The sequence below is a fragment of the Macaca fascicularis genome, chromosome 11 (genome assembly GCF_037993035.2).
Source record: "Macaca fascicularis isolate 582-1 chromosome 11, T2T-MFA8v1.1".
NCBI lineage: Eukaryota > Metazoa > Chordata > Mammalia > Primates > Cercopithecidae > Macaca > Macaca fascicularis.
In genome coordinates, this window is record NC_088385.1 from 8103361 (window position 1) to 8118681 (window position 15321).

General features: G+C 53.3%; 2 protein-coding genes, 1 long non-coding RNA gene and 1 other non-coding gene across 7 annotated transcripts in view; 2 read left to right on the plus strand and 2 right to left on the minus strand.

The window, feature by feature from the left end:
• Positions 1 to 524: 524 nt before the first annotated feature.
• Positions 525 to 635, plus strand: LOC123567855 (U6 spliceosomal RNA). The gene has a single exon (XR_006690946.2). It is a non-coding gene; the product is annotated as a U6 spliceosomal RNA (small nuclear RNA).
• Positions 636 to 5803: 5168 nt separating this feature from the next.
• RBP5 (retinol binding protein 5) lies at positions 5804 to 10981 on the minus strand. 3 transcript variants are annotated; one of them, XM_005570005.5, is made up of 4 exons: positions 10794 to 10981; positions 10331 to 10509; positions 6748 to 6849; positions 5804 to 6292 (listed from the first exon to the last, which is right to left on the minus strand). In XM_005570005.5, exons 1-4 carry the CDS (start codon positions 10864 to 10866, stop codon positions 6239 to 6241), a joined length of 408 nt encoding a protein of 135 aa, XP_005570062.1. In that variant the 5' UTR covers positions 10867 to 10981; the 3' UTR covers positions 5804 to 6238. The 3 variants fall into 3 exon arrangements, with proteins under 3 accessions (XP_005570062.1, XP_073862323.1, XP_073862322.1); XM_074006222.1 differs by lacking the exons at positions 5804 to 6292; positions 6748 to 6849 and adding an exon at positions 9597 to 9804; XM_074006221.1 differs by lacking the exons at positions 5804 to 6292; positions 6748 to 6849 and adding an exon at positions 9597 to 9845.
• A 151-nt stretch (positions 10982 to 11132) lies between these two features.
• Positions 11133 to 12947, minus strand: LOC141408017 (uncharacterized). Of its 2 annotated transcripts, XR_012419948.1 has the most exons (4): positions 12855 to 12947; positions 12356 to 12424; positions 11783 to 12074; positions 11133 to 11350 (listed from the first exon to the last, which is right to left on the minus strand). It is a non-coding gene; the product is annotated as an uncharacterized lncRNA (long non-coding RNA). The 2 variants fall into 2 exon arrangements; XR_012419947.1 differs by lacking the exon at positions 12855 to 12947 and having other exon boundaries at positions 12356 to 12517.
• Positions 12422 to 15321, plus strand: part of CLSTN3 (calsyntenin 3) — a 28519-nt gene continuing 25619 nt past the window's right edge. The window contains exons 1-2 of the mRNA XM_005570004.4: positions 12422 to 12763; positions 15082 to 15204. Coding sequence (XP_005570061.3) covers positions 12700 to 12763; positions 15082 to 15204 — 187 coding nt within the window. The 5' untranslated portion in view covers positions 12422 to 12699. The remainder of the gene's footprint in view (positions 12764 to 15081; positions 15205 to 15321) is intronic.

The window sequence follows — 15321 nt, forward strand, 5'->3', positions numbered from 1 at the left end:
CTTACAGCTGGGTCAAGGATATGAGCGAGCCTCTTCTGAAAACAGCCAGGAAGGGAGAGGAATCCAAGGGGAGGAGCAGGTGTGGAAGACAAGACAGAAGGTGGATCAGGACCAGGCCTGGGAGGGGGAACAGGCACACAGAAGTGAAAGAGTTCACCTGAGGTTACACGACTCCTCGAGCGGTGTCTTTAGCTTTGCGTTGTGCCACCTGCCTGGGTCAAGGAAGATGCCACAGCTGTAGTTCTGTGCACAAAGAGGGAAAGGAAGATGCTGGCTCTCAGCAATTCTATAGAACAGAACATGGAGAGGCCACATGACAATAGGCACACACACCGTACATTGAAGAAGTGCATGCAAGCAGAATCGTGTGGGATATGCACACTTGCGTGGAAGAAAAACTGTTCCATTCACACTGAGGTAGACCCTCCATCTATGACTCGTCTGTAGGGCGGGGGTGTGGGTACAAACTGAGGCGTGAATGGAGGGGAAACTGGAGCTCTGCTAGTGTAGAAAGATAATGGGATGTGCTCGCTTCAGCAGCACATATACTCAAATTGGAAGGATACAGAAAAGATTAGCATGGCCCCTGTGCAAGGATGACATGCAAATTCATGAAGTGTTTTAAAAAAAATTTTAAAAGAAGAAGAAGAAGAGGAGGAGGAGGAGGAGGAAGAGGAAGAAGAAGAAAGATGGCGAGATATCCTGCAGGAGACCAGGGGCAGGAGGGTGGAGGTCTCTCAAGAAGAGGGAAGCATGAGGAATCTCCAGCGTAGGGTGAGGGCGCTGGTTCCTGTATTCAGCTGTCATAGGGATAAGGGGAGCAGCTGGGAGGGTCAAGGGAGAGTGGCAGTACCTGCAGCTGGTGACTGGGGGAGTCCAGGCCTGGGATGTGGCCTCTGCTGCTGGTGCCTAGCACCTTGAATGAGATAGCTTCAGTACGTACTGTGGGGGATGGGGGAGTCCCAAGGGCTGGGGGGTTGGGGTTGTTGGAGCTGATGACTGTGCAGCCATCACTGCAGTAGTACTGGGCTGGACAGCTGACCCTGCACATCCCTTTTCTCCTGCATTGAAGCCTTCTCTCCATGGATGGGAAGGCTAGAGTGGCTGTTGCAGCAGGAGCTCTGGAGGGCAGTGCTGTCCTGGGGAGCCCATGCATCCTTCTCTGGGGATGGGGAGTGGGGTGCAATGAGAGACTCTGGATATGGATCCCTTGGGGAGGCAGCTCCCCTTCATCCTTGTCACCCCCAGATGGTTTACCTGCCTGGACAGCAAGATGATGGCTACACTAGCCCCCATTCTCTGGTATGCGTCACTTACACTTTGGTGTAAATATGTCACTGTGTAACCCCAAGGGTAGTGGCACTTGCTGCCTTGTCCTTAACTGAAGAATACAAGGCTTTGCTTCTAGTTAAGAGAATTTCAATCATCAGGTGAAGAGGCAGGGAGTAGTGCAAGTAATGATAGCCAGCATCTGTCAGGGCGCACTCCACTCCAGGTCCTCTGCTGAGCGTGCGTGCAATCTTCACAGAATTCCCAGCAGGAGGGAAATGCTCTTGGTGTTGCCTTGTGGGCTGGTCGATGTGGCTCATTTGCTGAAGGCTGGCGATTTGTATATACTCCTGCAGCTACTGATAGGTGGCATTTCATGCCTGGCCACTATGCAGCACTGCCTCCCAATTTTGGGTGGCATTTTAGGTTCCTCTAGAGCCTCTGAGGCAAGTGATTTGTCCATGAACTCAATGGCCTGGCTATGCTGGTGACCCTCTGCTTGGGCACTCACTGCCCATGGGGAACAGAACAGAGGCTCTGAGAGCTGCCTCCTCTCCCTGGCGGCCAGAGTAAAATGAGGGCAGAGGGAAGGCAGCTTGGGAAAGGGTGGGGTAGGGGGAGGCAGGAGGCTCACCCCCAGCTAGATGGTGGCTCAGGAAGCCCTTGAGAAAGATGGAGGTCCTTCTTGTTTTTGCTGGAAAGGTGAGTGTGGAAGGTCAGCTACATTTTATCCCCCTGGTACCTAAGTGGCCTCTAGTGGGAGTGCGTATTCAGCATGGAGCACAGGTTCCCACAGAGCAATGCCATCCTGTTGGCTGAGGCCTGGGGAGAGGGTGAGGGCCTGGAGATTGCTGATTCTGGCCCCTGGGCAGGCAGGGTTCTCTGGGTACTGCTTGCACCCTGGCCTCAGAGGCCTTGGCTACCACTGTTGTTTCTTTCTTTCTGTCCTCCATGCAAACTCGGGTCAGTTATATCAGAGTCCTTCACAGGGTGCCTGGATTTGCCCACTAGGTCTCCTCACCTCTTGCCCTTCACCTCCTGCTGTACCTACAAGGTCTCCCTGATTCCCACTTGCCCATAATCATGGACTCAGCCCCAGGATGTGCAGGGTGAGCCCCCAGGGACCCTGACAGCATGGATACTCTGATGACTGAGGGCGTTACCCCAGGGAGAGGGAGCTGGGGGAGATTTCCCAGACAGCTGGTTGGGGGTTATGAAAGTGGCCTCATGGCTGATGCGGTGGCTCACACCTGTGATCCCAGCACTTTGGGAGGCTGAGGTGGGCAGACTGCTTGAGGTCAGGAGTTCGAGATCAGCCTGGCCAGCATGGTGAAACCGAGTCTCTACTAAAAATACAGAAAAATTACGTGGGCGTGGTGGCATGTGCCTGTAGTCCCAGCTACTCAGGAGGCTGAGGCACAAGAATCCCTTGAACCTGGGAGGTGGAGGCTGCAGTGAGTCGAGATTGCACCATTGCACTCCAGCCTGGGTGACAGAAAAAGATTCTGTCTCAAAAAAAAAAAAAAAAAAAAAAAAGAAAAGAAAGGAAGAAAAAGAAAAAGAAAAAGTGGTCCTGGTCCCAGGCCAGGTGGGAGCAGCAGGCTCTAGGGGAGGAATTGCATCCTGTGGAAGAGCAGGGAGCCGCTGGAGGGGGTGAGGGCGAGGGAAGGGGCAGCCCCCACCCTCATCTCCGTCCTCTGCATGCTAGGGATACCAGGCCTCTTACTTGGGGTACTTAAGACTAGACCAGATGTGATTCCTGCATCTTAGGGAGTGACATTAGGGTGGGGGAAAGGGACCAAAATGGCCATGCCTCTGCTGTCTCTTGGGATCTTGGGATCTGTGGTGGCCTCTAGGGGTTCCCTGCTGCCAATAAGTGGTCCAACCATGTTACAGGATTGGACCCCTGGCTGGGATGGCCTTTGTGCTTTAGAGTTGAGGCACTTCCTGCTTCTACCTGAGCTCGTTTTCTTTTTTTTTTTTTTCTTTTTTTTTTGAGATGGAGTCTCGCTCTGTCACCCAGGCTGGAGTGCAGTGGTGAGATCTCAGCTCACTGCAAGCTCCGCCTCCCGGGTTCACGCCATTCTCCTGCCTCAGCCTCCCTAGTAGCTGGGACTACAGGCGCCGCCACCTCGCCCGGCTAGTTTTTTGTATTTTTAAAGTAGAGACGGGGTTTCACCATGTTAGCCAGGCTGGTCTCGATCTCCTGACCTCGTGATCCGCCCGCCTCGGCCTCCCAAAGTACTGGGATTACAGGCGTGAGCCACCGCGCCCGGCCCCTGAGCTCGTTTTCAACATACAGGCCTGGGCACGTAGGAGTCAGGGTCATGTGGGAGGTGGTGGCCGAGGGGAGAGGTGGGCAGTTGGGAGCGGTACACGGCTAGACGTTGTTGCTCTCCCTCCTCTTGGGATCCCCAGTGGGATGGAGCCCAAGTCCTGGGCAGCACATGGTCCTCTGTTTCACAGGACACACACCTGTACCCACCCTCCCCATCCACTTTCGCTCAGTTTATTTTGGGGAGAGGGCTCTGAATTGACCTTTGGTCTTTACAGACTCTCAAGGACCATCTGGAGTTCCAGCCAGAATCTGGGCCTGGCGGAGTGGGAGTGGGGCAGGGGCCTGCATTGGGCTGACTTAGAGAGCACAGTTATTCCATCTCATATGGAAATAAACATTTTGGATTCCTGATCATATCCCTGGGGTTTAAGACTCTGGCAAACCAAGTCAACTCCACAACTTTGTGTGTCCCTGGGAGGGTCTGGTGTGCAACCCACCTGTCTGTGGCCCTTGTCCCCTCCCCTGCCCTTTCTCCACTCACATCTTGTTCCCACTGGAGACTATCTCTTCCTTCCGAGGATGGGTGGAACCTGATTTGAATGAGGGGTAAGGGTCTTGTGAGGACGAGGACATGGGTTGGGTGTGTGTGTGTGTGTGTGTGTGTGTGTGTGTGTGTGTGTGTGTGGTGGGAATGGAATATCCAAGAAGGTGGTGGAGGAGGGAGGATTGAATTCGGAGGATCCCTGGCTTCTGCTGCGGTGCATAGCGCCCCCTGCTGCCCGCAGGGGAAACAGCAGCTCCAGCCTCCCACAGCGGTCCCCTCCCCTCTGCCACCCTCTTGGAGATGCCTCTGAAGCTGCGTAGTCCACTCCTGATGCTTGTGTTCCGTTAGGGGGTCTCCAGGCCTCTTGGTGGGGTCTGGCCCCTGGAGGAGTGTGGTCGAGTGGAGGATGGGGACCTGCAGTGGTCATGATCTGGACGCCTACATCACTGGGAGTTTTGAGGGACTGAACCCACTTTAGCTTGGGTCTTAAAACCACCATGGTAAGAAGTGTCAAACTTTGGGGGGAAAATTAAAATGTATAAGAATACTTAGAAAAACCCACCATGGGGGCCTACAAGCTCCTGAGTCAAGGCCTCTGCCAAGACTCCACTGACCAGCATGGTCACTGAAGGGCATGGAGGACCGTCCTGTGGGAAGAGGCTTGGACGCGCGCCGTAAACTCAAGAGCGAGGACACTGTTGATCTGGAGATGTGGGCGATGGGTGAGTACACACGGAGCATCCTCCTGTGCCTTGGAATGGGACAAGGTGGATTCCAGCAGCCCTCAGAGCTTCTGCTGGTTGGCTTTGCGAAGAAGGGGCTTTCCACTCTACTGGGGACATCTGCAGAGAGGTTGGGCAGGGAATAGGATATTCCATTCAACCCCGAGTTCCTTTTTTTTTTTTTTTTCTATTCCAAATTCATTCCAGAGTGTGTGGTAGGATCAGTATCGCACGCCCAGTTCTTGGCCAGAGCCCTAGTGACTGTCTTGTGTGCATGGGGGGCCCAGCCATGGTAGGAAGATGGGGCAAGAGTCTTCATCTGATGAGGGCCAGGGACTTTCCAACTCCCTCAACCCTTCCCCCGGGCTCTGTTCCCACCCTCACATTGAGCCCTCTTCTCTCTGACACTTGCCCCCCTAGGACTTTTATTCTGAAAGAGCTAAGGCCCCTGGAGGTGGAGAGGAGGCCCGAGTCTGGAGCTGGCCTTGTCCCTGAGCCAGCTCCACCCTTCTGGGCTGTTTTCCAAGGCAGAGACTCTGGGACCCTTGCTGTCCTCAGCTCTCCTCTTTATCTCTGGTCTCCAGCCTTTCTGGCCTTTCAGCAGAGGGTCCCTATAGCCAGGACTGCTGGGCTTCTCCCTCCTATGCCCTCAGACCCCTGTATTCCTGTCTTTTATTCCTTGACCTCGCATTCTCCGTCTACTTCCTTTTTCTGCTTTTTCTGGCTTTCTTGCTGCTTGCTCTTCCCAAAGCAGACAGGTCACCGTTCAGAAGCTCCCCGCCTCCCCCAGCATTGGAAAAAGGTCTTACCCCATCCCATCCCTCTTTCCCAACACATAGGATGGAAGTATCAAATAGCCAGATGCCTTCAGATGTCAGAACTGTGGGGTCCGTTGAACCCTGTGTGGGTGGGGCTGTGTCTTGGGCCTGGTTTTGTTGAGTACATGAGGCTTTCTTGAGAATAAGGACAAAGAAATGGACAAAAAGTCTCTGCCGGTAGCCCTCGTTTAAACTCTTGAACCCCAGTCACAGTTTTCCAGAAGTCCATCAGGATAGAATTTTCACTAATCGCCAAATGCCTATAGCTTAGTTCTTTCTTAGAAGGAAAAGAAGAGGTCAAATGGACAGGAGGGAGGGGACATTGGTTGTTCTCAGGGGTTCCTTCCCTTTGCCTGCTTCTTTCATCTGGGAGGCCAGACCTTGACCTGGAAGTGAGGTCACTATTGGGCAGTGGTGTGTGAGAAAGGACTTTGGCCTGGGGGCTGCAAGTTACAAATTAACAAGGGGAGGGGTGAGGAGGGACCCAGAGGGAGGGTAGGTGGCCAGAGGCAGGGACAGCTGACCTGGCACAATCTGGGCTTGAAGGGGGCACGGCAGGAGGGTCTGTGGGCTGGTGCTGTCTGGAGGGGCCTCAGTTCCTCTCTGGCTATCTGACCTTCCTGAAGACCTGCTCGCACACTGCATCCCTTGCAGTCAGTTCCTGGGGAGAGAGGGGAAGTAAGGGGGAGCGAGAAAGAGGGCTTTTGCCAGCCAGAGCCCCTTCCTCAAGGTCCTTGACCTCCATTTACTCCTTCCGGATACAGCAGCTTCAGTGTTTGATGTATGGGCAATTGTATCATTATTCCACATCCTCAACTTTCCACCCCTCAGGAAGGAAGGTGGCTGGGTCAGGGGATGTGAAATGGCTGAAGCCTCCATTGCTCCAGTGATGATTTATGGGCATTCATATGACTCGTAGCCAGGGCCCACCTTGGCCACTCTGTTTCTTCCTCTCCCCACTCCTCCCAGTGCTTTTGCTTTCCCTCCCTGGTCAATTCCTTGGACAGGGAGTGGGGCTGGGCTGGGGGAAGAGTGGTGGACCTATCTGGTTTGGACAAGGGAATGCCTCATAGCTGGAGGCCCTTCTCCCAGACACCCAGCCCCTACCCCATTTACCAGATACAGCATCTCTCCCTCCAGCCAGTGTCTCCAGCCCCGGTTAGGGACCTCCCCTTTCTGCACACACACCAGCTGCTCCTCCTCCCAGGTTACTATGGTCTATAGGGAAAGAGGGAATAAAGACATTGGGAGGCAGGACGCTCAAAATGCTTCCCAACTCACTCTGAGTGGGCTCCCCTTTTACTCCGCAGCAGATACTGTCTGCTCCAGCCCCTCCACTGAGCGAGGGAGCTGCTCTGATTCAGCAGGACTCCCTTTTCCCCTTCGGTTTTTTTTTTTTTTTTTTGGTGAGACAAGGTCTTGCTCCATCACCCAGGCTGGAGTGTAGTGGCAGGATCTCGGCTCACTGCAAACTCTGCCTCCTGGGTTCAAGTGAGTCTCATGCCTCACCTACCCAAGCAGCTGGGATTACAGGCATGCACCAACATGTCCGGCTAATTTTTATATTTTTAGTAGAGACAGGATTTCTCCACGTTGGCCAGGCTGGACTCAAACTCTTGAGCCCAAGTGATTTGCCCGCCATGGCTTCCTAACGTGTTGTGACTATAGGCATGAACCATCACACCCAGCTTCCCACTCCTAAAGGTCACCGAGGGGGGCCCAAAGTTGTCTACAGTGACCTTTGGGTGAGAGCAGGGGTGGTAGCAGAATAAGTAGAGGTGAAATTGGGGAGGGCATTTATGAAGAATGGAGACTTTTTTCTCTGGATACTTCTGGCTGACCTAGAGGGACTTTTGAGAAAAAAGAGAGATTGGTTGGAAATCCTACCAGGTAATCTCATTTCTCCTCTTTCTCGGTTTCAAGAACAGCTGAAGTATCCTTAGAAATAAAGAGTCAACCCCTCTGGGCCTGAGCATTCAATCAACCTTACTGAGTTTTCCCATAGGAGAGGCCCCAAACAAGGAGCTCAGAGTCTTGAACGGATAGAGGAGCAGTAAATAGGTAACTGTGACACCAGGCAGTGGGGCAGGCAGAGTGAAATCTTTAAGGAAGTTGGGAGTTAATTAGATTGGAGAGAATGGGAAATTTCTAGCAAGGAAAGAAACAGCTAGAAATAGCGGTAAAAGAGAAAGGCAATTAGTTCCGAAGGGCTCTAACCTAGAGTATATGTGGTGCAGGCAATTGAAGAGCTGATTCACAGAAACCCCTTGTATGCTGAGTTAAGTGTAATAGATGATGTAATGTAATAGATCATCACCGAAAGGGTGTAAGTCAGAGAGTGACATGGTCACATTTATATTTTAGGTAGACCCTGTGGCTTCAGCATGCAGATTAGAGGAGGGTTAAGACGGAGAACCAGCTGGGTGCAGTGGCTTACACCCTTAATCCCAGCATTTGGGAGGCTGAGGCAGGAGAATCACTTGAAGTCAAGAGTTTGAGACCAGCCTGGGCAACACAGTGAGAACCCAACTTTAACAAAAACAAACAAACAAACAAACAAGCAAAAAACCAATTTCAGGCACCAGGTGAGAAATGAAGGCCTGAATTAGGGTGGTGATAGAGAAAGGTTAGGAGGGAACACAGGAGAGCCATTTAGAAGAGTGATGCTCAACAGAAATAAAATGGGTCAGGAGCCATATTAGACAAGTAAAGATAAATAGGGGAAATTAATTTAAATAATATATTTTAGTTAACCAAAAATATTCAAAATATTATTGTTTCAGCATGCAACCAATATAAACATTTCCAAAATGCTTGTTTTTTATTTGGCATTGTCTGAAAGTCCACTTACAGCATCTAGATTTGGACTAGTTATATTTCAAGTATTCAATGGCCATCTGAAGTTAGCAGCTGCTATACTGGGTAATGCAGAAAAGTTACAAAGGTTTCTTGGCCAATTAGATGTGGTGGTGGTGGGGTGTGTGTGTGTGTGTGTGTGTGTGTGTGCTAGGAGCCTAGAGGTAAGGAAACAAGAGATATTGATTATGACTCCCAGGTCTCTGGCCTGGCTGATTATTGCCATTAGTGGAGACAGTAGATATAAAAGTGGGGTAGATTTGGATAGGAAGATGGTGAATTTGAGTTTGACCTTGGGCCTTCAAATGGAAATTGGTTCCAGGACCCCCACCCCACCAAATCTGCTGAATAAAATGGCTTAGTATCTGTAGAGAACCTACGTATATTCCCCTGTATACTTTATTATTATTATTTTGATACAGAGTCTTGCTCTGTCACCCAGGCTAGAGTGCAATGGCGTGATCTTGGCTCACTGCAACCTCTGGCTCCCGGGTTCAAGTACGTCGAATTCTCCTGCCTCAGCCTCCCAAGTAGCTGGGATTACAGGCATGAGCCACCATGCCCAGCTAATTGTTGTATTTTTGTTTTTTTGTTTTTTTTGAGACAGAGTTTTGCTCTTGTTGCCCAGGCTGGAGTGCAGTGGCGTGATCTTGGCTCACCACAACCTCCGTCTCCCAGGTTCAAGTGATTATCCTGCCTCAGCCTCCTGAGTAGCTGGAATTACAGGCATGTGCCACCATGCCTGGCTAATTTTTTGTATTTTTAGTAGAGATAGGGTTTCTCCATGTTGGTCAGGCTGGTGTCGAACTCCCAACCTCAGGTGATCTGCCTGCCTTGGCCTCCTAAAGTGCTGGGATTACAGGCGTGAGCCACTGCGCCCGGCCTAATTTATGTATTTTTAGTACAGACGAGGTTTCACCATGTTGGCCAGGCTGGTCTTGAACTCCTGGCCTCAAATGATCTGCCTGCCTCAGCCTCCCAAAGTCCTGGAATTATGGGTGGACTTTTGGTGGAATTATGGGTGGACACCACGCCCAGCCTTTTCCCATATGCTTTAAATAATCTCTGGATTACTTGCAATACCTAATGCAATGCAAATGCTCTGTAAAAGTTGCTATACTGTGTTATTTTTTATTTGTATCATTTTGTATTTTTTTTATTTTTATTTTTCCCAAATATTTGCCATTTGCAGTTTGCTGAAGCTGTGGATGCAGAACCCATGAATATGGAGGGCCAACTGTATTTTGTAGGCAGTTGAAAACATTGCCCTGGAGCTCAGGAGATGGCTCTGGCTGGAGAATTCATGCCAAGGGCAGCCTATAGATGGAAGCAGAAGGCATGGGTGTAGATGATTTAGCCTATGGATAGTGGGCAGACAAAAGGGAGAAAACATTAAGAACAAAACTCTGGGGAGAAAACTCCAGTTTAAAGAATTAATAGGAGGATTAGGATCTGCAAAGAGGCCAAGAAGGAATATGTAAGAAGTAGAAAGAAATGCAGGAGAGTGAAGTTATTGATGCTAAAGTAAAAGAGACTCTGGGTGACCAACAGTGTCACAGGCTAGAGAGTGGGCAAATGTTTGCTCTTCGGTCTGGGTGTCCCTGTTCTTTGCCCTTTGGGCTGGTGAGAAGAGAGGGCAGGGAAGAAGTGGGAGAGAGACGGGGAGCACCAGGACCTGTTAGTTCTGGAGACTGGTATCCTGGGGACTGCGTTCCCTGCTGTGGTGACCATTCCCCTCCTCCCCCCTGCTCTGGCTGGGGAAGGTCACTTTGTTTTGCCCCATGTTGTTAGGAGTCTCCTGTGATGCCTCCTTCTGGCCACCGCCCAGCCAGGGGAAACGTACCTGGCATTTCCGTCCGTCCACACTCCTGAGGTCCTCCTCAAACTCCACTCCCACATCGAACTGCACAGTGTAGTTTCGGAAGGTGCTGAGTGTCCTCACCGTCATGTGGTTGCCCTGGTGGTCGATCTCCTTGTCGGGCTTCAGTAGCAGCGCGATCTTCCGCACAGCCAAGCTGATGTCTGTGGGAGCTGCCTCTTAGTAGGGGTGCTGCTAGCCAGCCAGGAGCTCCTCTGCCAGCAGCAGCCCCTCAGGGCTGTGAGTTTCCCTTCCTTGGGTCTGGGACTATGGATTCACCCCCTCCTACCAATGCCTGGTTAGAAATGGATCCCAGGTCAGGCGCCAGCCTCCTGAGCCTTTCCACAGTGTCCAACCCCGGGCATTCCCTCTTCTCCATGGGACCAAGAGGCAGGAAGAAAGAGGGGAGAAAGGGAGTGACAGGGGTCTGGGAGGGCGAAGACATTACTTAAGGCTTGCAGGTAGTCCTCCATGTTCTTCTGTGAGACAAAGCAGTAGTAGCCAGTGAGGTTGGGAGGCATTGTGTGGATCAAGGTTTTAGGAGAATACAGGAGACAGGGTGAGGAAGGAGGGGGCGTTGTCTAGCAGGTGAGGCTGAGAGACTCAGGCCAGCCGGCACACACAGAGACAGGATGTGTAACGGCCTGGTTACCAGGGCTTTTTATAAGGCTGGGGCCCTGTTGCAATAAGAGTCCCTATCAGACTTTCTCCCTCCCTCTATGGTGAGTTTGGGGGTGGTGTCTCCAGCCTGAAGAAGGGGCAGGGATTTGGCAAAGTTGTGTCTGACCTTGGCTTTTCCTGAGGAAAGAACCTGGAGCAGGATCTGGGGCTGTCAGTCATCCAAAACTCGAACCATCCAAAGGCCAGTTTTGGCCTCCACCTCATTTTTGGCAGGCTTGGGAACCCTCCCAGGGCCTGAGGGTCAGTCTTTCCTGGGAGGCACCTGAGGCTGGTCTGGCTGTGTGAGGTGGAGATGAGTTCCAGCAATATCCTGAGATCCTGGGACTAAGTGATGTTGGAAGATGTGAGGGGAGGGGTGAGGACAGCCAGCTGCCCAGAAGCCACCATGAAGAGCACCCTGTAGGCCTGGCCCCCAAAGCTCCCTCAGGCAATGTGCTCAACTGGGACCCCAAAGTGGCTTTCCAGACTCTTGGTCCTAACGAGCCTTTAGGAGGGAGGCAGAGCCCGAGGGCTGCTGAGTTCAAAGTCCGGAACAGACAGCCAGAGAGGAGTTTGTTGGCTATTCTGGAGAATTTTATTCTCTTTGGCTTGGGACCCTGAGGGTTTTCTCTCCTTCTGAGTCATCGATGAGACCATAACCCCCAGTCTCCAGCCCTAGGACAGCCCATGCTTTCCAGATGTATTTCTGTGAAGGTGGGGTGGAGGCGCCTAAATAATATTGTGCCCCGCCCCCAGCTGCCCAGTTCTGTCTCGAACCTGCCATCGTCCCGGGCTTCAGAATCCCCTGGGCTTGGTTCATCACGGTTTAAGGTGAAATTCGGGGCGAAGGAGGGAGGCAGGTAGGCGGGAGGAGGCGACCGGTCCCTACAGGTGCGCGCGCGAGGGGTGCACGACGTCCTATCCCTCCTCGGGTCCCAGAGCCTCGTTACCGCCCTGCGATTTCCTCGCAGACCTTGGCTACAAATGCCAGGATTTCTCAGACTCAGACTGAGGGTTTTACTTCACTGTTCCCAGAGGGCACGCAGCAGGGATCTGTGGATGGAAGGGGCTGTGGAAAGAGGTTAATGCAGAGTTTGGGGGGCGGGGTGACGCGGCGCCACCCCTCCTGGCCGCCCTCAGGTCCCGCTGACGTCTCTCTTCTCCACCCCCTGGCTTCTGGCTTCTTTCTCCCCACGTCCCTCTTCTTTCCCACCCCCTCCGTGGCTCTCCAGCTTCCTCCCCAGCCCCCGCAGTTCCTCGGCTCCCCCAAATTGCAGCCAGGGGAAGGAGCCCTGAAGCTCTCCAGCCCCGACGCCCCAGTCCCATTGGCTCCCTCCCCCGCTGCAGCACCTGGTACCCCCCAGTCACCTGATTGGCCGGCGGCGCCATCAATCGTTGCCCGGCTGTGCTGACGTCATCCTGCAGTAGCGGGGTTGGGGTGGGAGTGAGAGAGTGAGGACGCTGGGCTGGGGGAAACTGGAAGCCACTGCAAGTCCCCCGCCTCAGCTACCCAGATTGGGATCTGCCCAGGCCCGCTTTATGGACTCGTGTGGGCGGTAGGCTCCTTTAGGTCCCTGCCCTGCTGTCCCCCGCTCCTTAGAGACCCCCTGTATCCCTCCCGCAAGGTGGAATCCGCAGGCTGGAGGCTCCCAGGGGAGGCAAACGCCTGGCCCTGCCCTGCCCCACGCCGCACCATGACCCTCCTGCTGCTGCCCCTTCTGCTGGCCTCTCTGCTCGCGTCCTGCTCCTGTAACAAAGGTGAGTGAGGTGGGGGTGGGGGTCCTGAAAGAGGGGTGTCGGGCAGCGCCGTGCGCGGTAGGGGTGGGAAGGTGTCGAGGCTCCCTGGCACCTGACAAGTGTCTGGTCCTCTTCTGATCACCCGCCTTCCCATCCATGTTCTCAGACCTGCTCCGTCTCCTCTCCCTCTCTTCCTCCCAGCTACACCTTCCTTTCCGGTCCATCTCTACCCATGCGTTTCTCTTGCTGGTCATCTTGCTCCCATTTGGTCTCCATTGCCGTCCTGTGGTCTCTATTCTCCCCCTCCCCCAATTTCTACGCGCCGGTGGCTACCTCGGGTCTGGGAAGGATTGCCCCCGAGCGGGTGACAAACGTCTCCCAGCGGCTCTCCCTTTCACTGGCGCATGCTAAGGGTGTGTGGCAGATCCATCTGCTTCGCCTCCATCCCATCCTGGGGAGAAAGTATTTGCTGCAGTTCAGCAATTCGGAGCACGTATGTTTTTGCGTGTGCCTCTGCATTCATACCCTTATGCCTGCATCAGCTGGGCTGTGGGTTACCAGAGCTGCCCTCTCTGGCAGACAGCGGATACATTCAGCTGGGCGGGGCTGTCGGATGGACGGAGAGGGAGGACGTGGGGGGTGGGGGGCCTTGCGGGCAGAGGGCTCAGGTAGGTGGAAACGGATGGAGACTGGCAGGAAAGGGCAGAAGTGGGTGTGTGGGGGGCGCTAAATGAGTAGTGAGAGGGAAAGCTGAGAAGGAGAAGACCGGAGATGAGGCGTGGGAGGGGGTGAGGAGGGGATGGAAAAGGGTAAAGGTGGAGGCAGAAAAAAGAGGGAAGAATGAGAGGAAAGTCAGGAAAAGAGTGAGTCAAGGAGGAGCCCAGGAGCCTAGGAGTGAAAGGGAGCAAATGCAGAGACCGCAGGGGGCCAGGAGGAGAGGAGACAGAGGCTCAGAGACCTGGGGAGACAAGCAGGGTGGGAGCGGGAGCTGCGCAGAAGGCGCCCAGCCCTGCCCTTCCATGGCGCTCTGTTCCTCTCCTGCATCTCTGACCTCAGCCTCCCCTCTTAGCCTCCTGCCACTTCCTGTACCGCCTCCTGTGCACCATCTTGTGGCTTTCTCCTCAGCATTCAGGAAGGGGTTATGGTGGTCATCAGTAAGAAAGCCTTCCCATGCCACAGGCTTGCTGGGGTGTGGTTGAAGGAGGGAATGGAAATCAGGGTTTCTTGCTCACCATGAGATACAGGGAATGAGGTTCCTTTTGGTGACTCAGTTTCCTTCTGCCTCATGGGTGTGCTTTGGGAGCCTGGGTGTTGGCTTGATGGGATTAGATAGAGCAAGTGTGGAGGCTGGGTTGGGGGGTGATGTGGAAGAGGAGGAAATATGCTTCCCCACAGTCCCTCACCAGCCTGAATCTGGTAGAAGATGGGGAGATTGGGAGTCTGATGAGTCCCGCATCCATTCTGAATTGGCTAGTGGTTGAAGGGCAGAGGGGTGGGGTAGATAAGAACTGGGATTGAGTTCTGTATAAAAAGTGGGTTTCAGGGAGTGTGGTTTGATGGTCTGGTGGAGGACATAGAAATGTGCCGGTTTCGAATGTGTTCTCCTGGGTGTGGGGGTGGGAAGCAGGGACAGGATTTGTCATGTTTCTAGGCCAGCCCGATAATCCCTTAGGATGACGGCTCTGCTGGGTCCAGTTGCTCGGCATTGATTCCTCTGCTCCATTCCTGCCCCTCTCTGCCCCCTCCCTCTGTCCTATATATCTTCACTTCTCTCCTTTCTCCCCATCCTGTGTTCTGGGAGAATGGCCTCAAGTTGGGGCTTGGCTGGGAGAAGTGCAGAGTGAAGGAATCAGGATTGAAATGAGTTAGGAGGAGGATAAGCAATCAGGATCTCAGGAAACTTCTACCTCTTTTTCTAGTTTCAATTCTGTCCTTAATCTATCCCTTCCCTTTCCAGGGCCTTCTCACAGCCCACCACTGCTCCCTGAAGTTCCCAGTCTCCATTCTCTAGCATGTGAAATCCCTAAAGAACATTCTCCACATCCTGACCATGGTTCCCAGGGAGATAGTGATCCCCTCCTTCTCACCCCCAGGGCAGGTAGTTTCCATGGGAACTGTCTACCCTACTATAGGAGAAGGCTATGACCTTCCGCAGACCCCCTGACTCCTTTAGTAGCTGATTTCTTGTCCTCAACCACCCGCCTCCTGTAAGGTGCTCGTATAGGGGGTGGAAAGGGTGAGGGTGCTGAGGTGTGAGTTGTCTGGGTCAACAAGGGTTGTTGTGGGAGTAGAGGCCCTGCTCACAGGTGCTTCCTCTCCTCTCCCTGGGTTGGGGCCAGCCAACAAGCACAAGCCATGGATTGAGGCAGAGTACCAGGGCATCGTCATGGAGAATGACAACACGGTCCTGCTGAACCCACCACTCTTTGCCTTGGACAAGGATGCCCCGCTGCGCTATGCAGGTAATTGGGATTGGGGGATGGCAAGGCAGGATAGGACAGAGAAAAGTGGGTGGGAGGGCCAAAATCAAGGGAGGGAGGGAAGGTCCTGGGAGCAATGAGAAAGTAAGGGAAGAGGCC